Source organism: Electrona antarctica (genome assembly GCF_951216825.1).
Source record: "Electrona antarctica genome assembly, chromosome: 7".
Classification (NCBI taxonomy): domain Eukaryota; kingdom Metazoa; phylum Chordata; class Actinopteri; order Myctophiformes; family Myctophidae; genus Electrona; species Electrona antarctica.
Window position 1 is genome coordinate 21,431,040 of NC_136812.1, and position 12,500 is coordinate 21,443,539.

At 42.3% G+C, this 12,500-nt stretch overlaps 2 protein-coding genes across 2 annotated transcripts in view; both read right to left on the bottom strand.

Moving 5' to 3' along the window:
• LOC306926160 (glypican-1-like) overlaps positions 1-8,396 on the bottom strand; it is a gene marked incomplete at its 5' end in the record, with an annotated part of 54,971 nt that extends 46,575 nt beyond the window's left edge. The window contains one exon of the mRNA XM_079505423.1: positions 8,324-8,396. Within this exon, the coding sequence (XP_079361549.1) occupies positions 8,324-8,396 (73 nt within the window). The remainder of the gene's footprint in view (positions 1-8,323) is intronic.
• A 2,318-nt stretch (positions 8,397-10,714) lies between these two features.
• The window catches only part of LOC306926161 (glypican-5-like), a gene marked incomplete at its 3' end in the record, with an annotated part of 62,590 nt that continues 60,804 nt past the window's right edge, over positions 10,715-12,500 (bottom strand). Inside the window, exons 10-11 of the mRNA XM_079505424.1 lie at positions 11,661-11,764; positions 10,715-10,828 (exon numbers count right to left, since the gene is read on the bottom strand). Of these exons, the coding sequence (XP_079361550.1) occupies positions 10,715-10,828; positions 11,661-11,764 (218 nt within the window). The remainder of the gene's footprint in view (positions 10,829-11,660; positions 11,765-12,500) is intronic.

Sequence of the window (12,500 nt, forward strand, 5' to 3'; positions counted from 1 at the left end):
CTATTGGAAGGATGGGACACCATACTAATCAATCATTATTCCTGGCTGGCTGTTTTTGCCGATGGTGGCGGAGAGCGCTAAAACACTAGGTCCAAAATCTCCCACAGTAGGCAGGCTGTATCATATGAATGAATCACATCATTTTAATACTCACTGAATGTGCTGAATTTGCAAATGTCACACCCCTGCCTTGGGTGAGGGTAGTGTGCATTAACCTCGTAGCAACCCCGACATAATCATATGATGGCAAAGCACGCAAATTGGCAGATTTAAACATAGTTGATTACTAGCAAAACAAAGGAGACCAGATCTGAAAATACTATAAAAGAAATGCATTTTATGTCCCTTACATGGAAATACAGATGTCACTTTAATCAGTGTTGCTATTGTAACACTGGAAACTTGAGCAGCCTTTGTGAATGAAGCTCCTGCCATCCATGCCCGAGTAATAAACCCTCTCTCACAGTCCCTTAGATCAGTAGTTCTCAAACAGGACCCCCACATTGATATACCTGACCTGTAGGTACATTTGGCCGCAGAACCTCAGCCTTTCTACACATATTATTGTATAGCCTACACTAGTCTGCGCCTGCAGTGCATAATGTCCAGTAGACACAGAGGATATGGGGAGATAATAATGAGGTCTGCTTGTGACTGAATGGTTGAGGACCGCTGACTCTGCTGACTCTCTCAACAACAACCAAAGTATCCTACAACTCCTTAACAACTTAACCAATTCACCACTTAACCACAAAAAGATCTGAACTATTTGAGGTGACGCGTTGTGAGGTCGTACATCGGCTATGTTTGCCGTTTTTCCGTTTTAAATTCTTTACATTTTCGTTATAATGTCATTCACACAGTTGGGATGCGAGGTTAGAAGTGGTCAGGTTAACTGCTCCAGTGAAACTCAATCTTAGTGGTGGTTGCATTGTGCAACTCAACGTGTCACTTTCTCTCCCCGTGCAGCAACTCCCCCAGGCTGTTGATGCTGCTGTTCGTTGTACACGTGAATACATGGGTAAAAAAAAAAAAAAAATGAAGGGAAAAAAATGACAATGACAGTTTTAATAACAAATGCTGCCTGTAATGGCATACTGAGTGATGCTGATTCGGGCTCAGAGTTGTCTATTGCTAATACACAGTAGTGCTCTATGTGTAGCTGCCTATATCCACATCATGCATTTCCTCATTTGACCTTTGAATTCCTGCTATGAGGCTGTTGAGTCGCTTTTATCGATGCAATAATTAATCCAGCTGCATTGTATCAATGACACAACAGCAGGTATGTTGGTGTGGAGTTTCCCCAATAACACTCCATCACGAGGCTGTCAGGAATTCTGGGCCAAGAGGCATAAAACAATGTACTGTGCTGCTGAACCAGCATTAAATCACATGGAGTTGTATCACATGCAGAATGACTCGCGATCGCTCACAATCTATATATATATCTGTATACGGCATCAAACACCTGCAGCTACTTTGGCAGGGCTGACAAAATGTGTCTGGAATAAACAAAACCAATTATATAGATATTTTTGCAGGATATACTGCAGGATATATACGCAGAGAATCAGAGCTCCGATATCATCGAGTTTGGCACAGGGTCACAATGCAATTAAACAGAGCCAGATAACAGGCCTGTCGAAACAGCTTTCTCTAAACCCCTCCCATCTTAGTCTTTCCTCCCTCCATCCATCAACTTTACAATGTTGCATCCTCTTCCTCTCATCCAACCCACCCTCCCTTTCTCCATGTTCCTTTTTCTTGTCTCTCCATCACTCTTTAGCCTGACTTCCACATCATCATATGACGGAGTCGCATGCCAAAAATAGCCAATCTACAAAGCTCACATTGCACGATGCACGCGCGACTATAAATTAAGCATTTCTCTCCCATGTCATCTGTATATCTCTTCCCCCTTTCAACTTCCCCTTCCTCTTCTCCCTCGCCCCTCTCTCTTTATCTCCATCGCTCTCTTGGCTCTTTGTGTCTCTTCCCCTGCGATGATTTGCATTCTATGATGTCTTTATTTCCCGTCCACCCCCCTGGTAGCTTTAGGTGCCAACCAAGCAGGCCAATCCCTGCCAACGTCCTGACCGTGCCAATCCAATCACAGTAATCCGTTCAAGGGCCAGAGGCCAAAGAGCCGTGGCAGCTGTCCCAGCCTCCTTCTGCATTGGGCACTGGTCTCTCCCAACCCCTCTTTCTTTCTACCATCTCAGCAATTAGAGAATAGAGGTGGGGAGGTGCTGCAGAACTCCTATCCGCTAAAAGGTGTACTGAGCCGTTTCACTCGCACAGCAAAAACCTGAGTGTTAATTTAAAGCTGCGACCCGGAACGTAATACAGTCAGTATGGTAGAATGCAGTCTGCACTCTGCAGGCGATGGAGGTGGTCTCCTCTCCCTCCACCTTGCATTGAGAACTTTATACCATGGTGTTGGGTATGAAGCCTACTACTGTTTAAGTAGCACTGCCCTAGGCTCATAAGCGAAATATATCGTCCCAGTCTAGCGGAGATTCTTTCTTGGAAGGGTGGTAGTGTTCATTTGGGCTCCCACAATAGGACATAGAACTTACAGTATTTCAGCTTTAACTCCAAAAGTGTAAACATGGGCTTTAGGATTATAAGCTGTGTAATGTTATTATTTTTATTTCTTTTACTACGGATCTTCCCAAATTAACTGCAATCAGGTAAAATGAGAACCTGTATGAATTTAGGCTAATTATGTGCGTTGTTGCGACTGCAGGTCACATTTACTATGAAAACGTGCATTTCCCGTCAGTCCGTCCGTCCGTTAGTCACCCCACGCCTCCATATATGGTCATGCCTCGTGACATCACGTGACATCACATGACATCACATGACATCATCAGGGATAGTCGTGACGGTCGACGACATGGCCAGGGGCCCTTCCCCATATATGGGAATGTCAATATATGGCCATATAATTTCCCGTTGGTTCGTTCATCACCCTAGATGCATATACTGTATATGGAGCCGGCCTGATCTGACATTCCATATGTTGATCCTCCCCACCAGGCCTTCCTGTTCTGACATTCCATATGTTGATCTGACCTCATCAAACCCTGTACACCCAAGACACGCTCCATATATGGCCAGTACAGAATTCATTCCATATATTATGTTGATCTGACCCCCCCCATGCCAAAGCAGTCTGCCGTCTGCCGTCACCTAGGTGGATGGATGCCCTAAAGGACACGACCTCGCCCTCAGGGCGTCTTAATGATAATAAAACAAGCACACAGCCAAATTAGTTTGTGTTTAAAAATCTGATTGTTAAATTCATTATGTGGGTGCAGGTATACTTATTATTGCCAATTGTGTAAATGATGGAATGATGGAACTGTGACAGTTTGACACATTCTCTATATATGATGAATACTGCAAAATGAAATAATAATGAAACTACTGCACCATTATAAGTATAGTACAGCATAGCACTCCGGCAGGGAACTGTTAGGCAAGTCTATTGAAAGCTGTGCATGACAGTCTCTGCTTTAGTGCACATTAGCACTGCGGTTCTTGTCGGGGGGTGGGGGTGGGGTAGGGGTGTGTGTGTGTGTGGGGGGGGGGGGTAAACGTTGTGATATCCTGATATCCTGATATCATGTCCCCTGTTCCACTGTTGGAGTGAATGAAATAATGAGCATCAGAAAATCATTGGTTCACAGACATTTTAGCTTAGACGTTCTAGAAAGAATCACACCCGTGTGAACTGAGTGGTACAACTCCCCTCTCCCCTTTCCCCTCTCCCCCTGCCTCTCTCTCTCTAACTCTCACTTTTGCCCCTACTGGTACTCATAGTCACATAGGTGAGGACACAGGTGAGGACGGACGGACATTGCTGTTCCTTGGAGTGGTTGCACCACTCAAAAAGAGACCACAGCCAGATTTTACTTTACCCTGTTTGCCATGGATTTCTGGAGAGAATAACACATGGGCAGTGATGGAAGAAGTAATCAATCACACACATACCGGTAGTTTTTTACTTTTGTTATAGCAATAAAAACGTACGGTATAGGAATGCTCTGTTTACAAGTAAAAGTCAAAATGTAACATCTTTTGAAAATAGCAGATCTACAAGCTCACAACGCGTCGCATCACAATGTCTTTTTTATTTATTTTTAATAGCCAAAGTTTAAATAGGGCTGAAGTAGTAAATGTATGTTTCGGAAAAATAATAAAAATCTACAAAGTAACTAGTAACGCAAGTTTAAAATAAAATAACTGTAGTGGAGTAAAAGTACAATATTTGCCCCTGAGATGTAGTTGGAGTAGAAGTAAAAGTATAAAAAATTGGAAATACTCACATATACTCCCCTTTACTGTGTACTGTACACTATGGCTTCCTGTCTTCTCATCACTATACTGTTACAGGAACTAAAAAAAGCATCCATAGAGAGTTGAGTAATTTCACTCGCTACATTTAATTAGATATAAATAACCAAATGGCCCGGAGGTTGCCGCTAAATGTCAAAGTTTACATGACGCGTTTGTGGTCAAGTTTAACAATGTTACTCTGCTCTGCTGCTGAATATCTAACAATGACAAAATATTACACCCACAACTCCCCAGGGCTGTGTCCTCTCACCTCTTCTATACATCCTGTACAGTAATGAGTGCCGCGCTGACACTGAAAACCATCACATTGTAAAGTCTGCAGATGATACGGTTATAGTGAGTCTTCTGAAGGAGGATGAAGTATCCCGTGGCCCTCCTGTCTCAGGTTATGTTTCTAAATGGTGTCAAGAAGCCTTTTTTTAATTAAATGTGACCAAGACGTATATGCGTATTGACTTTAGACGTCATCAATCCTGTCGACACTAAAATGCAGGCCTACTCACAATTTCTTTACTTAAGTAGAAGTATCAATACTGCAATATAGAAGTACTCCGTTGCAACTTGCAAGTAAAAGTCCGGCATTCAAAATTTACTTAAAAGTACAAAAGTATTGGCATCGAAATGTGGGGACCCCCGGAAATGCTTTGGCCATGTCTCGCGACCCCCGCCCCGCCCCATTCCCCACCACCAATGCAAACTGACTGCAAAAATAACCTTAATAATAGAGAAAATACTCGAAATACTTCACTAAAGTAAAAGTACCTCAAAATGTAAGTAAATGTAGGCCTACTTACTTTCCACCACTGCTAAAATATATGGTCAGGATGTGGAAAGTGTCGAGTCGTACTGTACAAGCACCTGGGGCTATATTATTGATAATAAGCTGAGCGTTGATTGGAATATCAATATGTGGTGTTAAAAAAATGCCAGCAGCCCCTTTTTTGTCTGAGGAAGCTGTCTATGTTCACTGTTGACTTGTCCCTGATGACTGTTTCACAGCTCTATTTTTACTTTTTCTTTTATCTGCTTCTCTCTTAAATAGAGTAATGCAGTGTTGTATAAAGTACTTGAAAAGCCATACTTTCGTAAAACTAAAGATTCACAGAAAAATTCACAAAATCTGTGTGAGTCAGCGTGTGTATCTGTCCTTCGCCCAGACTGATCAACTTCAAATTCGGCGTGTGAAAATCTAAATGTATATGAAATGCATAAAAGTATAAAGTAGGCTATATAAAAAAGATACACAGTATAACTTCAAATATAAAAGGTAAAAGTACAATGTGCTTTTCAAAGGTACAAAGCAAACAAAACAGACAGAAATGTTTTTTTCTCTCCAAGCTTTATTAACTGTGAACTCGAACTTTTTGAAAAATACTTGAAATAAAGCCATGAAGGCTAGATAATTTGTAACATTCTTTCAGGTGAACGATCTCACATTAAGCATGATGTCACAATGGCTGTTGTGACAAATTAATGCTATATACCGGTACAACCTCTTCTGGATCAGGGCCCACTCAAAACGCCTTTGCGGCCCACCCATCTGAACACTTAACTTAAGTGTTCAGACGTGTGCATTTTCAGAGCATGTTTATTTTAATGATCAAATCATTCAATTGATTGATCATTGATCAAAGAGTAAATGTATATTTTTTTAATTCAGTAAAATCAAAGTAGATTAGATTAGATGTCTTTATTATCCACAAGGGAAATTTGTTTTGCTCAGGTCAATGCATACATTCAGGACAATACATAAATATACAAATACAATAAGTAAAAGTTGTGATAATCACAAAAACTTGAGTAAAGTATACGTAGATCCTCCACAAAACTACTTAAACTGTACTCTGTTACTTCACACCAATTGGGGAAATAAAAAAATGCAAAGTCTGTAGTAGATGTCACACAGGCACTCAACAGAAACGTTTGTCTGACTTATAGGCCTATAACAAATATATAACAAAATCCCTATTCTGGGGCGTTGTGAGCTTGTAGGTCGGCGAAGATATTATTTTAGTGTAGTGCGAAAACAAGAGGGGGGCCTAGCACAGAGCCCTGGGGGGCTCCAGTCCACAACATATAAGGTTCATGTGGTTAAAGCAGAATCTATCCCGCCTATCAGCTCCCCTCCTGCACATACCTGTAGATGTACCTTCATGTGCCCATTAACCAAAACCAACACGTATACAAACATTCCTTCATAACCGTAGCCATTTCACTGCTGAACTCCAGTCAATATCACACCCTTAGCTTCTCAAAAAAAACATTTAATCACATTTTCTATCTCTGGGACCCCCATCTACTATAGAAGTCTAACTCTGGGAGTTACAGATACATAACTTAGTTATGTGTTTTATTTTCTTTCTTTTTTTTCCTTTTTTTCTTTCTTTCTTTCTTTTTTTCTTTTTCTTTTTTTGCATGATTCCACTTAGAGATTGGCCTAATTTTGTTACATTAATTAACAAATAGTTTGAATTATGGGATACATATCATGATTTATCAGGAGAAAACAAGCAGGTATGTTAAATCAGACATTAATCACCCCCCACAGCCCAAATGGAATGATCCTCTATAGAGCGTCGCAGTCCCGCCCCCTACCAGGGCCCAGGAAATGATTCTCCGTTCATTTTCCTCATAGACTTTTCAGAAAGTATTTATTTAAAGACGGTTACGCCGCGGACAAAGCCAACTCTTGTCGTGACAAATCATGACGATAAACACAATGTTTTGGGCCAAACAAAGAATTAGAAAGTAGAAAAAAACGGCAGGTTACAACAGGTGTGGTCTTTTGTTGTTTTTCTTCTTTGTAATTGTTTGTTTGGTCCACAATATTGTGTTTATTGTCATGATTTGTCACGACTGGAGTTGGCTTTGTCCGCGGCGTAACCGCCTTTAAATAAATACTTTTTGAAATGTCTATGGGAAGAAAAAAAATGCATTGGGATTCATTTCCTGGGCCTGGCGTCGTCATGACAGGGGGCGGGACTGCGACGCTCTATTGCATTAAAATGTTTATGTTGTCCAATCAGACTGACTGCCAATCTCTTTAGTCAAATCGTGCAAAAAAAAAAGAAAAGAAAAAAATTATCGGTAATTGCCTATTATAGTCGACAACCAGTCGACTATAGAAAATATTAGGCTAATCAGATTCGACTATACAAATCCTTAGTCGGGGACAGCCCTAGTAAATGGTAATATCAGCTTGATCACCGAACCATGTTTGATAAATATGGATATAATTTTAGTAGTGCTACTTAAACATAGAGTACTTGTGTTACTTGTGAGAAATGTTATTTAGTCTTTGATATGTTGTATTTAATTGCATTGTGTGTTTTACTGGGCGAGGTTATACTTGTGTGTGTGAATGTCCTACTTTGTCATAGTGTCACACAACAAAAGTACACTTTGGGATGCGACATGTTGTGAGCTTGTAGATCTGCTACTTTTCCTTCATTTGAATTTATTCTAGTCAGTAGGTTTTATCAATATAATACCAATGAAACGTATTACTACATTGGAACACAGGTTATTTCCTGGAAAGCAACCGTTTTGGACACCCGACAATGATGTGTTGTGTGTGTGTGTGAGTGTGAGTGTGAGTGTGAGTGTGAGTGTGAGTGTGAGTGTGTGTGTGTGTGTGTGTGTGTGTGTGTGTGTGTGTGTGTGTGTGTGTGTGTGTGTGTGTGTGTGTGTTTTTACTGCTGGACAACCAAATGCCCATCTGGGAACAAATAAAGTTCTACTTGACTCGACTTGGCCCAGTTTGGTTTACAGCCAGTCTCTATGTAGTTGAGGCTGTGTTGAGTGAAACATAATCTGTGTTCATAATGTCATTCATGTTTCCTTATACCTCCGACCCCAAGTCAGTCTGTGCTGTTCTACATAATGGGCCAGATTCACAACGCAGTTTACGCACATATCGTGAGCGTACGGACATTTACGAGCATTGCCACGTTACGTGTGGAATTCATGAACTTGAACTTGAACTTGGTTGGTGGACGTTGGTCGTCCACCAGCAGAGTGGTCCTCATTTCCAAGTCAGCTCAGAGGGTGGTGTACCAGTGATCAAGCCATGCATATTTAGAATGCTTTACTCTTCATGCAGAATCAATTAATAGTCCCCAAACCTCAAAAACGATATGTATGTGCCCAGCATTTGTCAACACACACATACATAAAAGAAGAAAATGTGTCAACTGCTTAGCTTATGTTATGCTGATGCAAATTCCACTGGTTTGTATTTGTATTTATTTTGTAGGCTATGTAGTTGCAATTGCATTCAGAGCTGAATTATTAGGTCGCTCATTATGTTGACAGACTGCAGCCAATTAAAGTTTCACATAATGATTTAAATAGACTATCGTGCCTTTGCTGCATGAGCACCTATCTGCCTCCATGTGCTCGTGGTATTCATTTATAAGAATGTATATTGATCACATGGACGCCACACACAGAATAGCCTATAGTGTGTACCAAAATCTCCTGGAGGGGGCGTCAACATATGTGTCACGTGGTAGCGGCCGCCATACTTGTTGGCTTGTCTGGTTTGTTTACATTGAGCGACTATCCAGTGTGCTTGTATACGTTCTTTTTTTAAACTGACCTCACAATGGTGCAGACTTGCTCAGTAAATAAGTGCCACAGCAGGTCACGTCGAGGGAATGAGCCAGAAAACGGAATTAGATTTTCAGCTTTCCAGCATGGAGACAGCACCAAGGAACCCAGATTGACGAGTTTACAAAAAGACGTAGAATGGCTTGGATCTCGGCTGTACGGCGCACGGGCGCAGAGACATAACGTTCAACAAAGTATCTAAGCACAGCCGTGTTTGTTCACAACATTTTCCTTGTCCTTGTAATGTATTTGGGCCCGACGTTCTTTCTATCCATCCTGGTGTTGGTTCACTATGTTGTCGCCAAGAACGAGCTCAATATTTACAAAAACATACCACCGTCACTCTATTCTGAGTGATGTGGGCTAGAATTGAATGCCCACGAGAGGGCCGTCCCTAGCTTTTCAGACGCCGCCCGCTCCTCTTGGTGTCGTACACGTTTTCACACGCTATAATAACTCTTACCTTGATGAGGAAACAGCTAGTTGGATCGGATGAAATCTAGCTTTCCCGACGTCCAAAAACGGATTAATCCCTCAAGAAAAAAAAAGAAAGAAAGAAAAAGGCAAAACTGGTCCGGGATGGATTAAATCTGTCCTGTGTCCATGATGTACAGTACATTATTCCATTTGCTTTCCAAATCCGATGTAGTGGGACAGTCCAGGGCAGGGAATCAATCACCCCAGTAATCAATAAATTTGGTTGTGTGGTTGAACTGTACAAATTAACTTTCTCATTATCGTGAAAGAGCTTTATTAACATTCTGACGTTCAGCAAGGAGTGAAGCAATCGCGTGCCAAAATAAGTTGGCAAGTTGACAAGTTTCTATGCAGTGCTTCCAGGCCTGGTAAGGTTCCATCCATTTCGTTCATAACTTCATATATATAACTTGCGCTGTTTGCTTGATGTCCGTGCTTACTGTTGTAAGCTTGGGGATCTGTGCATTTTGCAGGATGTGATGACTTTTTTCCTTAACAGATATTTCCTGTTGCCTTATATGGCGTGGAATGGGCATGGATGTTCCATTAAACCAGGCGACACCAGGCGAATCGCTTGGGAAAGAGGCGAAATGAGATACACGGGCGATCCGCACAAATTAAGTCATTACGCCACCTTTGGTGAATGACTCGTGAGTTTGATCGGAACGGATTAATACGCTATCATTACGCCTTTCATTTACACCTGGTCGTATATTTCCGTTGTGAATCTGGCCCAAAGAATCTATATATTTACACATCAAGCCCTTCTTATATCCTATAAAAACTCTGTTTATATAAATATAGATTTCCGTATTTACATTTCTCTTTCAGAGAGTCAGTAGTGCTGTACAAACTATCCCAGTTAAATACAATAATATAGAATAACAAAATACATGCAAAGGTAAGTATAGTAGATCATAAAAAAAAAGAAATGCACAGATAAACCAACGTGGTAAAATGAACAGCAGTCCTATGTCCATGCATGACAAGACTGTCTACAACAGAAGGTTACAGAGATATAACTGAAAGAAAGTGTGGTCTGCATCATGGACAACTTCAAACGCCATCACGTGTGACATGGGTCTTCTGTCTGCTTGACTGACTGTCTACCCTGTCTCTCTGCGTCTTGCCTGTGGTTTGCCTTTCCGCCTGTCTGTGTCTGTCTGTCTTGCTGCCTCTCTGCTGCGTGCCTGGCTGTCTGCGCTGCGGTCCCTCTCGGTCTGTCGCTCTCTCAAGTATCTGTGGTCGGAAGTGGCGGTCAGAGAGGCTCCCATGGCGACAGCAGCAGGAACAGCGAGAGCAGCGACGCCAGGCTCAAGGGCGTCAGGTGGGAGGAGGAGGCCAGTGTATGGGCGGAACCTCGGACGGCCACCTGTGGGCGGACGAGAGGATAGATAGCATTATGTCATTGGTTTTACGGAGCCCTGTAACTCCACCAATCATTTTAGCTACCGTCAAGGACCTCCCACCCTGCCTGGGCCGTGGCTCAGTGGTCCAGGCACCGTGGCTGGTAATCCAGTCTGGCTGTGTGCCGTGGGTTCGACTCCCGATCCCAACAGCCTTTACTGCATGTCACCCCCCATCTCTCTCCCCATTTCCTGTCAGCCTACTGTGATTCTATCCCTCTACAAAAAACTAAAATAAAGGTGAAAGCCACAAAAAAGGACCTCCCACCCAACTTTGAGAACCGCTGAATTATGGGACATGTAGGACATGATGTAGGACATTAGACGGGCCTTTAATGGGTGCAAAATGAATCGGGTGTGTCCACACCAGTTTAGCTAGTTAGACGGCGCAATATGGAATTAAACTATTTCCGGCGGTGGAAAATTGCATTTGAACATCTGTAGGAGCAGTAAAAATGGTTTGATATAATGATGTCAGGAGACACGAGGGAACCAAAAACTCTCTGCTCACCGAAACATGGATGCGAGGTAGACCAAATGCAGTGCCTGTGCCTCTGCAGTCATCCTATATGAAATGTTATTCTACTTATTTCATTCCTTACTGAGGTGTGCCATTAAAACTCAACAGAACAATAAGAGATGTAAAAAGAGATGATCAAATGTAATTGAATCTGCATTGATAAGAGAGAAGGGTGAAGGATGGATTAAAGAAGTAAAAAAATACAGATAGACAGATGGCGTACACAGCTTCGATAGCATACAAATGAAGGGTCTGTCAAATCAGTGGGTGTAACCTACCTGAGGAGGCGGGGCATGCTGAGGAGTGACGGGGTGATGAAGAGGGGGTACGTCCTTTACAGCTGGACTACGGCCGCTGGAAACACCACCTGACTCATCAACACCTGGAGAGAGACAGAGAGACAGAGAGAGAGAGAGAGAGAGAGAGAGAGAGAGAGAGACATGGATCTAATAATTCTTAGTAATCAGTTTTGTCACTCCTCGCCTCAGCTTTGGCAGCGTAAGGTTTTTCTGTGCCATGCCAATGAGGCATCATTTGAATAGAGAGCAATTGAACTGAACTGAAATCAATTGAGATGGGTGTGGGGGTTGGGGGGGGATGGGTGTCCGGGGGGTGGTATAAGGAGAGACCGCAATATAGAAGTAGGAAGAGTCCGACACCGCAGAAAAATAAGTGAATAAAAAGTTAAGAGGAGAGAGATCACATTAAGCTGTCCTCAGCACAGTCTATAGCCCTGACTGTTACTTATTGCATATCTATCTGTGTGTGTGTGTGTGTGTGTGTGTGTGTGTGTGTGTGCGTGCGTGCGTGCGTGCGTGCGTGCGTGCGTGCGTGCGTGCGTGCGTGTGTACCCGTACATGCGCGTGCCTGAGTTTCTTTCCGTGTGACATCTCATTGAGATACAGTAGCTTTGCAACTGTTCCTGACAGCGAGACACGATGAAATAAATAGTACACAGTGAAGTGATGCAGTGTTGGAACAAAATTAATCGTAACCTCCACATGGATTTTACCCCTCAGAGAGAACAGTGTATGTTGCTCTTTCTCTGGCTACTTACAGAAACCGCTTGATTCTAGTGAAAACCGACTCAAGTACTAAAGTATTGGTATCAAAATGTA